We start from the raw sequence: 22,545 nt of genomic DNA, 5'->3' as shown, positions 1-22,545 counted from the left end.
TTTAGAATCTTTCTATGACAAAACTTCTGTTTACGAAAAATTATTGCATTTTAGTAATATTTTAGTAAAAGTCATGCTAAGAAATGAAACAACTAAATTATAATTTAGTAATGCATTTTTTGACGGCAGTTATGGCTGCTATGAAAGTTCTATAGCTCGAGGCAAAACCTCTTCGGAGCCAGGTGGGTTAAGAACAAACTCTCAACGTACGAGTTAGTAATCGCGTGCTCGACAACTCTCACATGTTCAAGTGTATCTTTAAACTACGATTAAACCTAAGAAACGTTACTTTAAAAATTGTTACAGACCGAACATTAAAGCAGAATTAGAACCCTTTTATTTTTTTTCGACTAGACAAACACGTGATTATGTAGCTAAGGCTACATATATGCAGTGTGACTCGATTGGGCAAATTTGCCACAACCACTCTCACCAATCAATGTGTGATGACCTTTTATCCATTTCTGTCGAGAAAGTTAACTGTAGGTCATTAAAATTAATTGGAAGAATCACTGTCGTTTTCATCGTACAAAGAAAGAACACATTTTAAAATAAATAATTATACAAACAAATACATTGTCAAATCATAAAGAAAAGAGAAGAGACATAGAATTTGAATAAAATATATTTTAATCCCAAAATATAAAAAATAAGCAAATTGAAAAAAATAAAAGAAGTAAAAAGAATTGTTGTTGCTTTCGCCGTTTAATTGAAACATCAATACACTTTGACATCATATCGTGTCTAGAATCACACCTAATTTTTAGTGCTCACTTTTAAAATATATAAAAAAAATTCAAATGTCAATGAAATACTAAAAACTAAAAAACTGCATTAAAGTGAATATTTTAGTTTGGTTTAGCCTACTAGTTGACAAATCCACACCCACGGCCTAGAAAACACCATGTTCGTCGCAAACTTTAGATTGGGAACAGGTGGTCTGTTCTAAACAAAGTATCAGCACATATAGTTTAAATCAATAATGCGTATCAAAACTTTTTCTTTTTTTTAGCAAAAACCATTATGGAATAAAAAAACATACTTTTTTATTAGATAAGAAATCTTTGTTTACCTACATTGCAATAATCGTTATTAGTAATATAACAGAAGTCTTTGTTACTAGACCCAACAGGTAAAATATGAAGCAGTGTATGCTTAATAAACACCCATTTAGATGCGAAATTCTTTGTCTTACCAATTCTATATCAATAACAATACAATGTGGTTAGTATAGTATTAAGAAATTGTAATGTTTTTTAGTAAACATAAAAAAGAAAATGTTAGTGGTTTTACAAACATATTGCCCATTATTTTGAATGAGAATAAGTAAGTAAACATTGAATATAATGAATACATATACTGAATATTAAGAAATATAAATAAAGATAGTAACCTCATAAGTGATAGAAAATATCAAGTATATTCTAAACCACGAAAAACTGCGTTTAAAGTACACATTAAAAAACACACCAAGATAAATAAAACGACAGTTACATAACACCTGGACATGTTAAAAGTTTGTGATGGAGGTGGGGGCATGGGAACGTGTGTATTGTATAGTCAGGTTTTTTTTTTTTTTTCAGTAATAAAATGGGTGCATGATTATTTGATGTAGTAAGCCTACTAAGGAAAAATGCTACAAGGTCAAATCATACTCAACTGCATATATACACAGAGAGACACTATTTAAAAAAAATATCTTAATATTAAAAGTGTCTAGCCTAAATTACTTTTTAATTTGTTTAGTCAAGAGATGATTTTTGTCCCTTCTCATTGAAAGTTTCATTTTTAAATTGGTATCAAGAAATGAGTCCTTATTTCTGATTAATCTCTCCACATACCAGTCATTAAAAATGTGGAAATAATTCATAACGTGAGGAAGTAAAATCACTTCATTTCTTTCTACTTTTTGAGGCCCGAAATAAACAGTCTGTAAGCATTTCATCAAGTATGTAACATCTTCATACATTTGACGTCTCTGTGTCGCGTTCTCTTCTTCATGCTGTGTTTTCTCATTCTTCCCATCTAGATAATTTTGCCATGTACCTTGTAATAGGATTAACATTTGCTCTGTTTCTTTTGTATATTTATTTGTTCTATTCGAAATCTTTTCCATTAGGAGAGATAATTTTCTTTATACATTTTCCAACATGTTGTTTGCTACGAATGATTTGGGATTATCTATAAAAAATGGCACTGATATTGCTTTACCCATTTCACACACCAAAGAAAAAAAGTTTGTGTTATCAACGTAAGCGGGTAAGATATTAAACTGAATATATCTTTTTCCGAACCACTTTTTAAATGATACATCCTCTTTTGTTTGTGTAATATCTTCTTGTTTTTTCGGATTTAAAGTACTTTCTGAAATATCTCTAAGTTGTGTAGCATCAGTATTTTCACATTTTGTTTCGTCTTCTTTTATTATTGTGGCATGAATATTAATTTCTTTTGGGGCAACATATTTTTTATATTTTGCATCAATAGATTTTACAACAATTACATTATTCAAATCAATACCCAAGTCTTCGTGTAACATAAACACTAAAGATCGAGCGTCCTTTTTTGTGTCTGATGTATATACCACAACAACAGTATTGTAGCCCTCACGACAAAGAACAAGACATGATTTCATTTCTTCTATAAACTTATCAACGTCTTGGTCATCATACACGGGCCCATCAATTAGTTTAAACACTATATTACAACGTTCAAAATAGTGCAAGTGTAAGATGTTTTTATCTGGTAATTTTATTTCGTCTTGGCTTGTTTCGTGTATTTCTTCATTTGTTTCCTTATCCAAAACTTTCCATATTTTCTTTTTGGCCGATTTTTGTTTTTCAATAGCATATGATTTCTGCAGTAGTGTTCTCTTGTACAGCTCTTTGTTACTCTCCTTTGTTCCAACCAGCAATATTGAACGTTTATGATTGTTAGCGTCAGACCTACAAAAAAAAGCGAAAAATAACAACATAGTTGTGTAATTGTAAGTTTATAAACTTTCTAAGCACATACGTTTTTTCTTCAATACAGATATTTGTTGATAGCATTGTAATACACTACCAATTAATCTACTTTAAATCTTTGATAAAATGGAAAGGGTTAGAGGCATAAGAAATATACAATATAGTCAAAGGTTTATATTACCTTATCATGGTAAAGTATTGTGTAATCAATACTATGCTATGCTGCTTTTATTTTTTTTTTTAACTACAAACATGTACGTTTTCCAGGCCCTGGTCTTGAAACCGAATTCGATGTTCACAAACACATACGTTAAAACTAATACCAATACAAAATTGTTAAACTAAACAACGTATTTTGGAAGAAAAAAAGAGTTTTACCTCAAACATCTCTATTTTAGTTGGACAACCCTTAGTCTCCCCAACTCTGAATAATAGTAAAGGTGGCTGAATATGAACTTAACAAATTATCCTTTGTTTTGCTGCCGTCATCAAATCAAATGAAAACAATATATGCCATTTTGACTGGCAGTTCCAAATTGATAACCCTTATAATGTTGTGGGATAAGGACACAGGGTCCACATTTGAAAATACCGATATAAAGCCCTCTATTGATAAAATACTTATACACAACAATGCACGAAATAAATCTAAAAAAAAACAACGGCTGGACGAAAATACGACACTCAAAAGGCCCACATAAAAATCCGACTGATTCAACATTTGAATACATAAATATATTCTTACTTTGAAGCAGAAATTGGAGCAGAAATGTCCTCGATTGTCCCTGTCAAAAAACGTATTAGAAATTTAAAGCTCAAGAATAAAATATAATTTCAACAAATTTAAAGATTATACAAATGACGACGGCTATTCAAAGATTAAGTTTTATTATAATACTTTAATTGTTACGAACTAGACTGCAAACCCGACAGTCTCAAGTTAGATTCCGAGTTCAAATCTGTAGTAAGTCATTTATTCCCCCCCCCCCCAACCCCAGCTCTGATGGGTAACAAACTCACGTTAGGGAAAGTAAAGGCGGCTAGGCACAGTGCTGGCAACATAAGCCGATGTCACTTAAGGCGAACTTTACTTATTAATAGTAATGTTTAACATTGTATAAATCGATTGAGAATAAGAAATATAAAGTTGGTGGAGAAAAACAACAAAATCTAAGATAATAAAAGACAATGAATAAAATGTTAAATTGTAAAATTACCTGTATTTCTTGTGGACTCTTCTCTAATTGAAAGAAATATTTAAAAGTAATAATTAATTATAATCGTAGTTAGTTATTTAGCATGTAAGTAAATTTTACTTTTATAAATGCTTTCTAAACGAACTATTGTAAAGAATTTGACAAATTTGACATAAAAGCAATATCTAGCTGTTAAATTTAAGTAAAAATACTACTAATTAAATGTGTGCTAAAATTCACAGTCAATCTCAGAAACTATAATTATAATAACATATAATAATATTTCTTAATGGATGCTTAATGGAAATAATAAACCGTGAGTGATCTCCCTAAACTTTCTCGAATATTCTTATATAAAACAACGGGAACTCGGGATATAGACATGATTTTTAATCAATTTTTAATACTTAAACTTTTTAAAATAGAATAAAATCTCGTGGAAAAAGAATTGCACACCGAGTGAACGCCAAATAAAATGTGCATAATAGTGCGCAATATTATTTGTACTTTATAAATTTACATGAGTTTTTTGAAAGATCGGAAATAGCGATAATTACTACCTCCATTCAACGGAAATTACTCAAAATTTGACACAAGGTAGACAATTAGATCTCTGTTGTTAACGTGTGAAATTTCATTTATCTATCTGAAATAGTACTCAAGTTATAGGCTTTTGATAAATTCAAAGTAGAAAAAGTACCACTTCCGGTTATCGGAAATCGCTCAAAAGTTGATATGAATCTACAATTTTGATAAAATACTTATATTTGAAATTTCATCAATATAGCTGTAAGAGTACTCAAGTTATCGTGTTTACACATACACAGACACACGGACAGAACTGGATAATCCCGTTTCTCCTACTCCATTACGCATAATAAAACGCCAAAATTTTGATAAATCTGGATTTATAATTTTTGCCCGATTAAAATAAGTCCTCTATATCCCGGATGTGATAAATGACTGAGGAGTAAAACGGTAAAAACTGTCAAAATTTCATGTGATTTTTGTGCACGATTAAAATACATTCTCTATGCTCTGTATACGCAAAAGTAAAATTGTAACTTACGTTTTGCTCTCAAATAATTTCCGAGATTCTTCATCTTCCGTAAACTCTGTATACCATTCATTTAAACAATATATTAATAGGCAGAAATTGTATGTGTCAGAATACTTAATTTAAAAAGGCTGTCCTGTTAATTAAACTGAACAGCTGTTTACAAATAATTTCCCATTTCACTACATAATATTAGATATTATTTGTATTTGTTTTAATACTTGTTAAAAGTAAATTTAGATGTATAATATCAATAATAATTTTAATGAAAGTAATAATAATTGCATTTTTCGTATTACCTTGATTTAAAAAAATACATTAAATATTTCTTATAATAATATAAATCATCAAACTTAAAACTTAATCAATCATTAAACTTACCAATGCCTTTACTGTAAGTTCTGTGAACAAAACAAACTATGATACGAATTACAGATACAAAATGATTCATAATTGTGAAGTTTTTAAAACTTAATTGCTTCACGAAAATCAAATAATTTAAGCACTTTTGTGATTAAATTACGTAAATAGATTAATAAAGAAATTTAAATTTACTCGAAATACATCTAAATGTACTTTAATCTTAAAATATACAAGTATCTAGATTAAAGTGACAAACAAAATAATTATAAAAATCTTAAAAGACTTTGGAAGTGATTTTATATTTTTCTAAATAGTTAACAATGTATTTTTACTTCTAAACTACAATCAGGAGCATCAAAAATACTACCTTGCCGATGATAGATTTACTTTAGTTAGTTTTAACAATGGAAAGTCTGAAAACAAAAAACAAAAAAATTGAAATTTTTTTTTTGACCAGTGATAGATAGAGACAGAAAGGAAAACTTATTTTAAAATATCTTTTAAAAAATTAAGTAAATTACTTTAAGAAATTATAGTGTTACTTGTTTTCAGAAAAAAACTATAAAAATAAAAACAAAGATTGAAATGTAACTTAATAATTATTATTTCAAAGATTGTTTCATACTGTACAATGCTTTTTATGACAGTCATTTTTTATCAATTTTAAATGAATAAATTTAAGAAACTTCCAATGTGTTTTCCTGATGATTTCTTCTAGTGTATAAATAACAAAACAGTAAACATATTTTTATTTGCTAAACTTAAATTGTCTTATGCATCACTTTTGTTACGGGTCAGTTGTAGGTTAGATAGAAATAGGTTAGAATAATCTAGAATTAGGGGAGAGTGCGTGTGTGAGTTGAGTTTACCCTAGAGTATTTTAAATAAAGAATTATTTAGCTTTTCATTTACAGAAGTGTTACGAGATACTTACATTTTTTAATGAACGTGTAGCATAATACAACATTTATTAGCCCTGATATTGCAAAAAGAACTGCAAGTACTATCACAGTAATGTTGCCTGTATCTGTACATTCAGTATCTAAAAATAGTAATAGTTGATTATATTATCGTAGTAGCACACATTACATAATTTGTTTCCACAAAATAAGGAAGATTGGATAAAGCATAGTTAAGTAACGATTTCTATTTTATCCATATGGTTATACTTGTTTTTAAATTTGTTATACTTTAGTATAAACTGGGCCCAAATTTAAGAACTTTAGTAAACAAATATTAATAAAACTTCACGTAACAAACGCATAGTAAAGTTACTTACCTTCTTTTTGATTTTTGCCAGTAACAATAGGTGTACATGTTATATCGTTAACTGTAGATTTAAATGTACTTTTAATTAATAACATATAACTTGAATTTCAAAAACAAAGTATAAAACACGTGGAGGACTTAACAGGCAAAGTAAAAAACAAAACAAAAAGAAACTGATGAATTCTTAAACTAACCCGCGGTGCCATTTACGATTGTTACGTAGTATTGTGTTTTGCTTTTAACATCAACGCCATCTGCGATCCAATTAAAACCTGATTTACTTTCATCACTGTCTAGCCTTTCACAACTACAGTTGATAAATCCATTACTTTTGTTGCAGTCTTGAACCGATACTGATGAATATTCTATAAAGGGTAGAAATACAACATTTAGGAAATTTACAGACCATTAAATTGAAAATACTTTGTTTTAAAGATTTGGCTGGGGTGATGAAAACTCAAAAAGAAAAAAAACTTCGTCATTTCTAAAGTCTCATATAAAGTTAAAAAGAAATTTCGAGTTTGTCCCTGAAAATATTTCTGATAGGCGCACCACCGTAAAGAGTCTCATACATTTATTTAAAACTAAACTGACAACATGGAGAAAAAAATTTTTTAATTTTTAAATTACCCAAACACTATGTATGCTTTTAATGTTACCTTTAAGTAAAGACAAAGAAATATTTGTGCCAGTCTGCGTGAAATTGGGATGTCCTATCAAACTAGGGTAAAGGCAAAAAATATAATCATCTCTTTCAAAAAGCAAATCATGCTTCTTTAATGTTTTCCAACATTCTGTTTCATAATAAAGAGGCTCCAGATTGCTATGTGTGTTATTGCATAACACGGTCTGTGTGTCAATTGATTCTCTAAATACAGCCATCTGTGGACAATAAGATCAAGCGCATGTAAACCACGTAGTCATCCATATATCGAATTACCCAGCTTCGTTGATGGAAATATATATTTAAATAATCTCCCTTCAACTTTATCAAATATTTTTATACAACATTACGGGGATGTGAAATTTTGAGTAATTTTCGTTGACCGGAAGTAGTAATTAACGCTATTTACGATTTCTCAAAAAAAAACGCTTATGAATTTACAAAGCTCTAATAATATTACTATAATATACATATTACTATTATATATATACATATATACATATTACTATTAATATTACTATTATATACATATTGTTTGCAGTTCACTTGGTGAACTTTTTTTCTACGAGATTTTATTCTATTTTAAAAAGTTTAAGTAAAATAAATGGATTAAAAATCATGTCAGTATCCCGAGTTGCTATCCCCCATAGTGATACATAAAGATATTCGAGAAAGTTTAGGGGAGATCACTCCCGCTTTATTTTAGCTAAAATATCATCTTTACCATAGCCTCGGGGTAAACTTGTTTCCCATAACAGGACACGGTTAGACCATCTTTGGACCAAGTCTTTGTACACTTCGTTTCTGTTGGCTTTGCTGTTGTCAGACCAAAGCAAAATTTTACTCATATTAATAATATTTTATACGAATGCATAATAGAAATACATTTTAACGTTAATTACATTAGTAATTTATGAGTTATTAAGAAAACATAATGCGAAAATTGGACTTTTTAATAAAAATTATGAGTTTAATATTTTTACGTATTTAAGTTTTATATTCTTGAATTAAAAAAACATCTTAATTCAACTTACCATACACTTGAAGATTGCATTCATAAAATACCTCTACATTAGGACTTGAAGTGTGTGTTTGTAACTTCCAAAGTCCTTTGGTATTTTTCAGTATTTCCCTTGAAACACTCATAATGTTTATAGAGAATTGCCACATTTCCCCATTCGTATTAACGTTTGCAGTCAGCCAGTTGATGTCATTTGTTGTACAGTCACCAGAAACCAGAGCACATTCAGCGATCAGATTGTCATCTTTTGTCCACATAAGCATTGTTGTGTCACTCGGAGCTTTAGTCATGACATGAGTCAGTGTATATGGCTTGCCTTCCTCTGCTGGCCCACACGCATACATTACTGAAACAAATATTTTAGGTTCGTGAAATGAAATATTAAAATAATTATGGCTTTCGTTTTTTTTTGTATCTGCATAAACAAATGTGTTCAAAATGTTATAATAGTAGATGAAAAAGTAATTTACTAACTTTACAGAAATTGAACACATGATTAAAAATTACAGGTTAAAATTATAGTTGTTAATAAACGCGAAATATTATTGATGATATTTTTAGCATTAAGCGGGCAACAAGTAGCTATATTGATATCTCGAAACTTTAGTTAGCAGTGGATTAATAAACAATTATAAGGTTTATATAAAATCCTGTTGTAGAGATAAACAAATAAAATATTCAAGTGCTCTAAATCTATCATGTGCTACAAAATTATATTTGTTTGTACATGCTAATATCATTAACATGAATAAATAGCTATTTGTGTATCAAAGGAACGTTAGATAATTAAAATGAGTCAATTTTCAACCTTGTATCAGAAAGAATAAAACGAGGCAGGATTGAAATAAAATGGTGAACTTCATTTTTTCTTTAAGAATCATTTCTGAAAATATAGAAAAATTAAACATTAAACTATGTACACACACACACACACACACACACACACACATATATATATATATATATATATATATATATATATATATATATATATATATACATCTGTATATACAAAGCATTGTACGCGTGTCTGTGTGTTTGTGTCTGTTTCTTTGTCTGTCTTTATGCATTACTACATCTTTCATGTGATCGGCATGAAACTTTGCGAAGTTGTTGAGAATTCACTTGGGGAGTTTTCTGCGGGAAAAAAAATCATATTCGCACGATTGGCGACCGGCAGGACGCGATTTTTTGTTCTCAATATACGGTATATAAAAATAAAAGTCGATTGCGGTTTGACACCGCTCATCCAGTCGCCATGAAGCTTTAGGAGTTAATTCGAACACAACAAGGGAGAGCTTTGCAAAATATCTTCCTAATTTTGCAAGGGTGAGTGCGATTTTTTCCTTTAATATATAAAAAAAAGTACGATGCGGTTAGATACCTTTCATGCGACGGCCATGCAACCTTTGGGGAGTAAATTACAATTTTCTTGAGAAGATTTCCGTGAGCGATACGTCCATTTTAAACATTGTAAAAGAATATGCAAAAGGTTGGGTTTTAGAGTCGTTCACTAAACATAATCAGGCGCGTCCGCCGGCGCCTCTGCAGGGTGTGATTAGGTGCCGTGGGCTTTTTGGGGCGGTGGTGTAGATAAACCCGTGCCACAATGAATGTGATTTAAACGCAGGCATTGTTAACACTTAAATAACTCAGTTTTAGAAAAGAAAGTCACGCATCTAAGAATATAGGACGGTAGAGCATTGATGAAACCCTCCTAATAAATTTGCCCCTTGGCTATCCTGGGACTTACTTTTAACCCCACGGGCACGCTAGTATATATATATATATATATATATATATATATATATATATATATATATATATATATATATATATATATATATATATATATATATATGTATTTATAGATACATAAATATACATATATTTAGACTTATATAAGTATAAATATATATATATATATATATATATATATATATATATATATATATATATATATATATATATATATATGTATACATATATAGTGTGTGTGTGTGTGTACCCATCCATGTGCATTGTCGAGGAGGGCTCAGAAGAAAGTCTTACGTATTATTTTAAAAGGATTTATTAATTCATTACCAATCCTATATTCTTAAACCAGTGAACTTTTTTTCTAACACAGTTTATTACACTTTTTAAATGTAAACTATGTCCGCTTTATATTACTCGGATTTGTCGGGGCTCGTATTTGCCTACAATACCGCCCAGCACACCCCAGAGCGTGCTGTATGAAAGCCTTGAGTGTACAATAATCAATACTCGTAATAGTGCGGTAGAAAACACAGAAGTCAGTGCCGTAAACGAGTGCTAACTGGAGCCTACGGTTACACTACAGTAACAAGCTCGGTTTAATTTATTTTCGAATGTCGTGTGCCGCCGTGTACATATTGTATGATTCCCCTTAGAACGAACGTAGGCGCCATAGTGCTCAGAGGATAGGTATGAGTTCCAAATCACACAATACTGGGGCGCATGTGGACGAGCCTGATTTCATCTGGTAAACGACTATAAAATCACATCTTATCCATTTTCTATCGCACTCTTTAATAAACCGGTAGTGATCTCCCCTAAACTTTCTCGAATATTCTTATATAAAACAACAGGGGATGGTAACTGGGGATATAGTTATGATTTTTAATCCATTTTAAATACTTAAACTTTTAAAAATAGAATAGAATCTCATAAAAAAAACATTGCGCACCAAGCAAACGCCGAATAAAAACGCGTATAATAGTGCGCAATATTATTAGTACTTTAAAAATTTACATTAGTTTTTTGAGAAATCGGAAGTAGCGTAAATTACTACTTCCAGTCAACGGAAATTACTCAAAATTTAACAGAAGGTAGAGAATTAGATCTTTTACTTACATGTGAAATTTCATTTATCTATCTGAAATAGTACTCAAGTTATAGGCTTTTAAAAAATTCAAAGTAGGAAAAGTACCACTTCCGGTTATCGGAAATCGCTCAAAAGTTGATACGGATCTACGATTTTGATAAAATACTTATATATGAAATTTCATCAACCTAGCTGTAACGGTACTTAAGTTATCGTGTTTACACACGGACAGACAGACAGACAGACAGACACACACACACACAGACATACGGACAAGATTGCAAAATTATGTTTTTCCGTATCAGTGAGGTGTAAAACGTCGAGATTTGTAAAAATCTCGATTTTTTTTTTTTGCACGATTACAATACTTTCTCTATACTACGTATATACGAGAAAGTAAAAAGAAATTATGCGCGATATGGTTTCGGGAAAGTCTGTGGAACCAAATAGCACACTGCACACTAAATTTAGCAACCCATATTATCCCTTACCTTCAGCAATCTTTAAAACGAATGTAGGCGAAATAGTTCATACCGTTGAGCCTAGGGCGCTGACTCGCCCCAGTCGAGGCCCCGGCGGGTGAGACTGTTGTAGTTTTACAGTTGAATAAATTAGTACTCCTTACCCAGTATGCTGCACACCAAATTAACGAATACCAAAAGGTAAGATAGATGCTCTGGAACTCTGGCGCTGCTCATAAGGAATTTTTTTTTCACGCAGAAACCTTCTAGGAAATGTTCTCGTCAACTCCGCAAAGTTTCATGGAACTCGGATGAACGTTGCCAAACCGTATCGGACTTTTATTTTGTATATACCGTATAAGGAGAAAAATCGCACACTCCCGGGGTGCCACCCTTGTGGAATTGAAAAAAAAAAATTTTCGGCAGAAAACTTTCCAGGAGTGTTCTAATCAACTCCCTAAAGAGTCATGGTGATCGGATGAGCGATGTCAAAACGCAATCGACTTTTATTTTTATATACCATATATAGAAAAAAAAAAACAAATCGCACCCTGCCGGTGCGACACCACTACGAATTTGATTTTTTACTTTCTCGTATAAACGAAGTATAGAGAAAGTCTTGTAATCGTGAAAAAAAAATAAACAACGAGAATTTTGCAAATTTCGACATTTTACACCTCCCTTAGTCGGTGTGAGTATGTGTGTGTGTGTGTGTTTGTGTGTGTGTAAACACGATAACTTGAGTACCGTTACAGCTAGAATGATTCTCTGCCTTTCTTAAATTTTGAGTAGTTTCCGTTGACCGGAAGTAGTAATTTTCACTATTACCAATTTCTCAAAACACGCATGTGAATTTATGAAGTACTAATAATACTCCGCACTATTATGCACATTTTATTTGGCGTTCACTTGGTGTGCAATTTTTTTTTCTACGAGATTTTATTCTATTTTAAAAAGTTTAAGTATTTAAAATGGATTAAAATGGATTAAAAGTCATGTCTATATCCCGAGTTGCCATCTCCTATTATTTCATATATGAATATTCGAGAAAGTTTAGTGAAGGTCACTCCCGGTTTATTTTTAGCACAAACTTCACTAAGAGTATTCTCAACAACTTCGCAAAGTTTCATGGTGATCCGATAAAAGGTGTAGTAATGCATAAAAGAGAAACAAACAAAAAACACACATACATTTCATTATATATATATATATATATATATATATATATATATATATATATATATATATATATATATAAAATAATGGAACAATTTTGAAACCCCCACCCATGAGACGATCCTGGCTACGCCACTAAACGTCACACTCTATTGTTTTGAGGTCTTAATTTTTTGTAAATTATAACAAGCAAATCCCAATATTATATTACACCGGTGTTAAAAATTGTTTCAAAACTTACCACAGAACAAGAGTTCAAATATAAAAACTGGACATGAAACAGGCACAACCTTGTAGATCAATGCTGAAGGTGAAGTTTGGATTTTCTATAAAGATCGTAGCTGATTTTGGAATTACCGATTTTATATAAACTGCAACTCTATTGAGCCCTGATTGATTTGGGATTTCTATTAATAGTTATTGATTATAGACCAAAGGTGTTTATGGTAGATAATTTTTAGAATCTTTCTGTGACAAAACTTCTGTTTACGAAAAATAATTGCATTTTAGTCATATTTTAGTTTAAGTCATGCTAAGTAATGAAACAACTGAATTATAATTTAGTAATGCATTCTTTGGCGAAATTTATACGATACATTTATATCAGGGTAGTTTTATGTTTACAAAATGAATAATTGCAAATGTTCATTAATTAAAAGGGTCATAATTTAAATTTAAAAAAATACTGTATAGATATTTTAGAATAAACCTGTCACATTGCTTAGAGCAAGTTTTAAAAATCTAAAAACATGAACAACAATTAGAGTAACATTAAGAAAATGGGACTGGACAGAGGATTCTGGAGATCTTCGGTAGCAGGTATAACGGGCAGTGGTCATGACGATAGAGATATAACTACAACCTTATACGGTTCAGTTTGACCCTGATGAGCAATTTCTTGTATATTATACCTACAAGTCGTAGGGTAGTATTAGAGGTGTAACACAAGCTCTAACCGGCACTTCATTATTCAAATCAATTTGTAAGGTAAACACTAGCTGCATGCAGTGTTTAGTGAGACATCGGTGATTTGGCTACTAACATACTCTCACCCTTAGGCATACATCGCTCGTAGCTTGAATAGCTTGTAAATCGAGACATCTTTTGTCATTGCTATTTGTGAAGCTGAAACAAGTTACTGATATAAAATAAACCGGGAGTGATCTCCCCTAAACTTTCTCGAATATTCTTATATAACTTGGAATGTAGACATAATTTTTAATTACTTAAACTTTTAAAAATAGAATAGAATCTCATAGTACTTTATAAATTTACATGCGTTTTTTGAGAAATCGGAAATAGCGTAAATTAGTACTTCCGGTCAACGGAAATTACTCAAAATTTGGCAGAAGGTAGAAAATTAGATCTTTTACTTACATGTGAAATTTCATTTATCTATCTGAAATAGTACTCAAGCTATATATAGGCTATTGAAAAATTCAAAGTAGGAAAAGTACCACTTCCGGTTATCGGAAATCGCTCAATAGTTGATACTGATCTACGATTTCGATAAAGTACGTATATTTGAAATTTCATCAACCTAGCTGTAACGGTACTCAAGTAATCATGTTTACACACAGACAGACAGACACACACACACACAGACATACGGTCAAGATTGCAAAATTATGTTTTTCCGTATCAGTGCGGTGTAAAACGTCGAGATTTGTAAAAATCTCTGTTTTTGTTTTTTTTGCACGATTACAATACTTTCTCTATACTTCGTATATACGAGAAAGTAAAAAGCAAATATAACTCGACTAGATTACAAAGCTGATCTACATCTCATCACGCAATGATTACTTAATTGTAAAAAAAAAAACACAAGCGTGTGTCTTAGACACTAATGTTTACAACCAGTTACAAAGCGACTGAACTGAAGTGCTTTACATAAAAAGCTATCAGCGAATATGATTCATAGTTTCGGTCTTGAAGGCCGTGAGTAAATCAATGAAAAAGTACAGTTAACGAGTAGGTATTCAAAACTAGAGAACAACAGATATATTAAGCTGAATAATTGTAGAGAATATTATACGATTGTTTGTTCAAGATAACAGTATTTCTGTTTGCCATGTGGCTACTTAAAAGATTGAGAAATACACTAACTCTTTTGTTCGTTTGGGGTAAGGAATATTTATATACAACCACACGTTGTTTTATTTTTATGTTCAGAACTTACATTTACGCACACATTAATGTCAGAGTACCCTGACTACGTGTATTTTCGTTCAATAAAATGAAGATACAAATCTTGTATTTTTCATTTCCATAGCACGTGTTGTTAGACTATTTTGGAAACAACCCAGCAATAATGTGTGTAATGATATATAAAAGATGTGCGATTCCAACTTTCGCCTAAAATTGTTCTATCTAACTAAGAACTCACGCTATATGTATGTCATAGAGGTAGCTAAAAGATTTACTATCACAGTTGTACAAAAGAAAACGTCTAATAAATTTCTGAATGAGTCAGAGTATATTGCATTCCAACTCCACTATCCCCTTACGTGTCACCCCCCCCCCCCCCCCCCCCATCACCAACCGCTAGAGATGTGGGTTGGATTTAACTAGCTAGCTTAATAACGACACGGGATACTTTTATCTTAAAGGAAAATACTAGACAACCGGGTACCAATTGTCTGCGTAAGTGCAAGTGCAATAACTCGTTTCTCAATCGCAATAGTAGGGGTCAGCGTGGAGGAGTCAGTAAAGCTCATGGTTTCTAAACCGAAAAGTCTCGAGTTCGAGGCTCGTTAGCTGGGGACAGCCACTCTTCTAGGAGAGACAAGTCCAAAATCAAACAACTGCTGCCCTGTAGTTTGTTCTTAGTTGGACAAAGGCTATGGAAGCAAATCCAAAAAGTAAAGCAGGTTGAAATCATCCTAGTGTCAACATGTTTGTAAAAGAAAAAACCTGACAACTATAGGCCTACTCATGTGTTTAAATTATGGTTAATTTTAAGTTAAAATATATAGAAAACATTCTTTTCTTTGTAGATTTATTTGAATTTAATTTTTTTTAAACCCATGCCTTATCTTTCTATACGTAATTAAAAACAAATAGTTGCTGTAATGTTAAATAAGTAAACATATCGTTTTATATTTTTTTACCAGAATTATATCTTACAGATGGAGTTCTGTGTAACATTACGTTCCACAGTTACAAACAGACAGACAGCAAAACAACATGTACCCTTTCATTGATAGAATTCAGGGATAGAGTGACCTTTCATGCCGTGGTGGATTTCACGAATCTCAGTAATTTGTGGAGCAGATTTCTTGTCTTCGAGATAAGTGTAGATGGAGGTCATACTTTTCAGCGTGTAATTTGTTTTTTTAAATCTCCTTTTTATTTTATACTTATATATATAAATAAATAAATAAATAAAAAAAAAAAAATAAAAAAAAAATATATATATATATATATATATATATATATATATATATATATATATATATATATATAAATAAATAAATATATATAAACAAATAAATAAATAAATATATATATATATATATATATATATATATATATATATATATATATATATATATATATATATATATATATAAACAAATAAATAAATAAATGAATAAATGTATATATATATATATATATATATATATATATATATATATATATATATATATATATATTTGTGTGTGTGTGTGTGCATGTTTGTTATATAACTTACTCTACAAGTAAACAATTATAATCTCTTCCTTATATGCACCTTACAATGTATAAAGCTGAATATCATAGATTGTTGTACTCAATAACTCGACTTGTCCCCTAGCTCTGCGGAGTCGACATTAAATCCAAATGTAAGGCAACCAATCACCCGATCTGTCCCTGTAACGCCACCTCAAATAATGAAGTCTATGATATCCAAGTTAACGTACAAGCCCAAAAGCGATACAGTGAGGCTTTGATTCGTGGATACATCAAGCACTCAGTGGAGGACAACCCGCATTACAGCAGCACACAGCGGTTTCCTAAAATATACAGTAAGTAAATGATAATTCAGGTGAGAAATTTACTCTATAGCTTACATGAGCAGCAGTAACATATATAAGATTTTTTGCAAAAAAAAAAAAAAAAAAAAAAGATAGTTATTGGCGTAGGGTTATTTAGAATTACTTCTCTGTATTTTAAATCCAACTATTACGCACTGGGCTATATTACCTTTAAACAACTGTATCGCTAGTCTATTCTATTAGTTGGTTTGAAATAGCTGATTGATGTTTCCGTTATTAATATTAACATATTTTTTCTCATTTTGACGCAAGTTTCAATTAAACTTAATGTTCATCAGGTAATTCTTCCAGATATTATATTATATATATATATATATATATATATATATATATATATATATATATATATATACATACATACATACATACATACATACATAATTACATTTTAAAATTGTGCTAGAACTCAATCAAAGTGTTACCATTTTTGTTTCTAGATATATCCGAGGTACAACTCCAGCTGAACAACATACCTCTACCTACAACAACAGACAACTACGAGGTCGACAACTACACTATAGAGAACCGTGTGTGTTGCTTGAACTCGCCCTCTCCCTGTAACATCGACATTGTAACTGACCAGTCAAACAGTCGTGTTGGAGAAACGTGTGTGGACCTTTCCCTGACGTCATTAAGTTTTAAAGACAGTCAGATTGTAGAAGTGAGGTACAATGTTTGCAATGCTATCAATCAAACGTATTGGATACAATTTATACGGAAGAAGAAAGGTACAGATAGTACGAATAATTAACCAATTTTTCTTAGCTTTTATTCTATTAATATGAATACATTTAACGACTGCTGACCTAAAAATCTTGACAACTAATGTTCGTTTCGTTTCTGTATGTCGTCCATGAGGACACACAGTTCTGATGGGTACCCAGCTCATGTAAAGAAAACAATAGCGGTAGGCCTAAAGAGATGACTATACTATTCTTTATATCCTGAGGTCATTGAAACAAATGAATACTACTTCATTTCTCACCCGTATTTTTAACACAAAACAATAAAGATGATGATGATGAAATGAATATTGCCATGATGTTAAAATATTAACTGATTTCGTGTATACGCATATAATTGAAACGTGTGTTTGATATATTATGTGTTTTTCCCCATCAAAGATCCCCATAGGAGTGCGAGTATCACACTAATGGGCTACAGCTATGAAGACAGTCAGACAACGTGTAAGGAAGGTCTAAGACACGGTAAAGACAGCGTTGTATTTAAAGCACAAGTCTATTTAAATCAGGTGTCTTCACTTGTCAACTTTTTTCTCCAGAAATTTGGGGATATAAGATTTCACAAAGTAAGAATGCATTTTAATTCCATTAATTTAATGAATATTCTTTATTTAAAAATATGTATACAATAACATGTATATTTATTTTTAATGACAAATAAATTTATGAATACACATTAAGAAAAAATCAACGAAAATAAACACCATTTGCAACCATTTTCCTCTTTGATAGATATGCAACATAACTATCATCCAAGGATGTTCACACTCCCAAGAAGAAATGTGTTACTGTAACCACACAGACAGCACCAACACACACCACATTGTGGTCAACATTACCGCTGACGTAGACTACAGTGGTGCACACATCTACGGTGCTCTGTTCAACAGCACATCATTTCCTAGCCAAGTTCAGAGTTTCCCCAAAATTTATAGTAAGACAAAGCCTTTCATTCGCAAATACAGATACGACTTCTATTTTTAAAATATGCTTAAAGCCGAATGTTTTTATACATTTCTTAACGTACCGACCTTGCAAGCGCCTAAACAAACCAAAAAATATATAATTAAAGACACAACGAGGTAGACTTATGTTTATACTAATTAATTAAAGTTATTTGGTTACATGGTTGGATCATATTTTTAAAAACATGATATCATTAAATATCAACGCTCGGCAAGCCATAATGCACGTACAATAATATCGTGTGCCTTTTATATTATTTCCATAATTCATATTTACTTTAAAATGCTTAACAAAAGTATAGAAACAAGGTCTAAGATACTTTTTTTGTATTTTAGATTAACAATAAAAAAATATGCAACATGTATTCGAAGAGTCTGTTCATTTTTATTTTCAACACGAAACAATAAGAAGAAATGCTTACAGTTGTATCGTTAAAGTGCTTATAAACAATAATAATTCTACTTAGAATTACACATTTACACACGAACTCCACAGATATATCTGAGATAAAGCTCACAGTCAACGGGGTAATTCGACCAGTCCTGATGGATAAACTGGAAGTTGACACCAATGTACCAGAACTTAAGGCATGCTGCAGGGATTCCCCATTACCCTGCAGGACAAAGATCGTGTCAAATGACGTAATCGTCGCATCAGGTGTCCCCTGCGTGGAGCACAATTTTAGTAACCATGACAACGGCACTGCCCGGGTCATAATAGATGTCTGCGACGTCACTGAATATCAAATTCCTATCAGGATTCTGGAAGATTCGGGTAATATTCTCTCAAGGGATCACGTGACTTTATCTAATGATGTAGGCTTACAGCAATGATGTTCATTGACACATCTGTATTTGAAGATCTTCTGGTGTACAGGGGTGTAGCGTGATTTTGTTTTCTACCTCTAGGTTTTTTAAAAAATAAAGCAATGTGTTCTAGCTACTACGAAAGTTCCATTACCCGAGGCAAAAGCTCTTCAGGGCTAGGTTGGTTAAGAACAAGCTTTCAACGTTCGAGTTAGTAATCAGGTGCTCGATATCTCTCACATGTTCAAGAGTATCTTTAAACTACGACTAAACCTAACTTAATTAAACCTTACTTTAAAAATTGTTACAGACCGAATATTAAAGCAGAATTTGAACCTCGGAACAAACCAAATTTAAAGAATATAATTGTATCTTAGTCTGGCATTCCAATTGAAAGATAGAAAAGAACCGACAAAAAATATTCCAAATTTTAGCTTTTATTAGATGCTCTATTTAAAGCTATTTGTAAAAAAACCACTGTAAAGCAAATGCGATTTTTGTTTTCATTATAGCTATCTTGACTTCTTCAAAGAAAATTGATACGCTGTTTATTTCCATCACAACCCTGGCTGCAGCTATACTTGTGTCCATTCTAGTTGTTGCTTGTGCTGTTTATTACATTAAAGGTAATTCTATATTTTATTTTTTTAATGTTATATATGTGTATATACTTAATATATATGATCACGGAAATTAAATGTGTCTTTTGCAAGAAAACATGAGCCGTTAAGGTTTATATATTATGAATGTTTGAAAAAAAAAGAAGTTAATTCTGTAGAAACACACTGATTAAACAAAAGTTAAAGTTTATTCTAAAAGTGAGTTATATTCCATGGCGCCTAGATTAAATCACCATCATTTTCATATCCATGTAGGCCTACACAAGAAAAAACAATTTTTTAAGTTAAATTATATAAGAAAACAGCAAATTAGAATACATGTTTAGATATAAATTATTTTAATTGTAGCGTATTGTTTGCATCTATTAATTATTTGTTTAAACTTATTTCGAAGTTGGCAGGACAAGAAAGAATGTCACAATCAAGTAAGATTTTAACGTATCTCTTTAGCCTGACATATTTAACATATGTTCAGTTGTGACCTTATAGTTAGATGCGCGTTTATTATAAGGGACGACTAATGCCGAAGAGGCGCATATATTTAGCTAATGAACACAATATAAATACATGAGATAATTAAAATCTATGTTCGGTATTGTAATAATGAATCTTCTTCTTTTTCTTGGATCCCCTCCAACACAATTAAGTATACGTGTCAAATGGTTATGCGCCATTTTCAGCCTGCTTTTCTTTTTGGATATGCTTCCAAACGTGTCTCTCCTAGAAGAGTGGCTGTCCCCAGCTAACGAGCTTCGTTTGCCTAAGTGTACGAACTCGAAATTTTTTGGTTTAGCAACCATGAGCTTAATAATAAATGATATTATAATAAAATAACGGTTCATTCTTCAACATGCGTGGAAACATTGCAATATTGCAAAACAGATAGACTTTTTTGGTATTGCTTAATTAATGTGTCAGCAAAATAGCTAATAGTTTTGAGCTTTTAGATTTTAAAAAGCCATTATTAGAAGTGACTTAATTAAATATTGTGAGTAACACATATGTCAAATATGTAATCATCGAGTAAATTTCGAATAACACTTATGTCAAATACGTAATCATAGAGTAAATATCTTCCTTTTGTTGCGTTACGCTTACAGCACACCACCCACTCGAAACAAGGGAGACAATCTGCTTGAAGACGAGCACATCTACGCTGTGGTGGAGGAGAGTGACTTCCCCCTTGGGACCGTCAGCTACATCAATCGTCCCCCTATCTACACACTGTCCAGTGATCTCTCCGACACGGAGTCAAACTTACAGTGGGGTAGAGCCGCAACACCCAGGCCTGAATTACCGAATCCCCGTAAGAAAAGTCGTCAAACTTGTGTTGACAGTATGGAGTACATTACACCTTGTGACCTTGAGCATACAGATGAAATGCCAATACTTTAATCATACTGATACATTGATATATATTTTTAAAAATTTTGGAGCCGTTTATAATTCTGTACAAACGGCTTGCGCGCATGTACCAACACCTTTATTGTTTTTAATTAATTGTTGACATCAATTTACTTTACAAAAACAAAGTGCTTTTTTGCTAAAAATGACTATATATAGAGATACTCATGTCTAAAATTTATGAAGTTTTAAAAAAGTTATGTTTGCGTTTTTTTTTAAATTTATTTATTGTTTGCTTAAAAATACTGCTATTGTGTTGTATATTCGTTTATAATAGCTATATTAAGCATCTGAGGATTTTTAAAATGTAAGCTTAAAATCTATTGAGGCAGAAATATTTAATAAAATATGTTCCGCGTTGGAAAACTAAGATTTACAAGATGAAAAACATTGTATGAAAAGATATTTCAAACTGTACCAGAGGTCGGGCATCACCCTTGACATAAAAAGGTATTTCGCTACAAAATATAAAACATTGTTCCAAATTTTGGGTATATATAAATATATTAATTTATATATTTTTTTAAAGAAAATATGTTCATTAACCGATATACAACCTCCGAAAATAAAATTAAATTCGCTTCGCCTAAAATTATCTCCCTTCTTCTTACTCGCGTTTCTTGCCTCACATAAAAAATGGGTCGATAAAAGTTGCTGCAGTGTGTTGAGTGTGTACGTGACAAACACCACGATGTGTTGTTTTTTTTATCAACTAGGTCCTATACAACTCATGGCTGGCGAAATTTAGTATGCTTGTCTGCATTGGCCCGTAGCGTTATCATAAAATATTCACAACAGATCCTTTTGTATAACGAAGAGCTGAAATTATTAGCATTCGATCGCCCTCCTTGAAAATACAACACGCTAGGACTAGGATTTGTAGACAATCGAAACTACAATATTGATTTTTCTTTTCAGTTCTTATTAATATTTTTTAATGGGTTACGGGTG

At 31.4% G+C, this 22,545-nt stretch overlaps 1 protein-coding gene across 1 annotated transcript; it reads right to left on the bottom strand.

Annotated features, from left to right (window-relative positions):
• Positions 1–1,008: 1,008 nt before the first annotated feature.
• LOC131939399 (uncharacterized) lies at positions 1,009–13,319 on the bottom strand. The gene is made up of 14 exons (XM_059297683.1): positions 13,260–13,319; positions 9,345–9,419; positions 8,550–8,882; positions 8,240–8,331; positions 7,511–7,733; positions 7,046–7,216; positions 6,862–6,912; positions 6,517–6,624; positions 5,950–5,995; positions 5,601–5,620; positions 5,232–5,277; positions 4,184–4,206; positions 3,712–3,751; positions 1,009–2,945 (listed from the first exon to the last, which is right to left on the bottom strand). Exons 2-14 carry the CDS (start codon positions 9,415–9,417, stop codon positions 2,135–2,137), a joined length of 2,037 nt encoding a protein of 678 aa, XP_059153666.1. The 5' UTR covers positions 9,418–9,419; positions 13,260–13,319; the 3' UTR covers positions 1,009–2,134.
• Positions 13,320–22,545: the final 9,226 nt, after the last annotated feature.

This window comes from Physella acuta, unplaced genomic scaffold, assembly GCF_028476545.2.
Source record: "Physella acuta isolate Inbredline_101_S28 unplaced genomic scaffold, ASM2847654v3 ptg000276l, whole genome shotgun sequence".
Lineage (NCBI taxonomy): Eukaryota > Metazoa > Mollusca > Gastropoda > Physidae > Physella > Physella acuta.
Note: the sequence above shows the minus strand (reverse complement) of the source record. Positions and strands in the feature narration are given on the sequence as shown.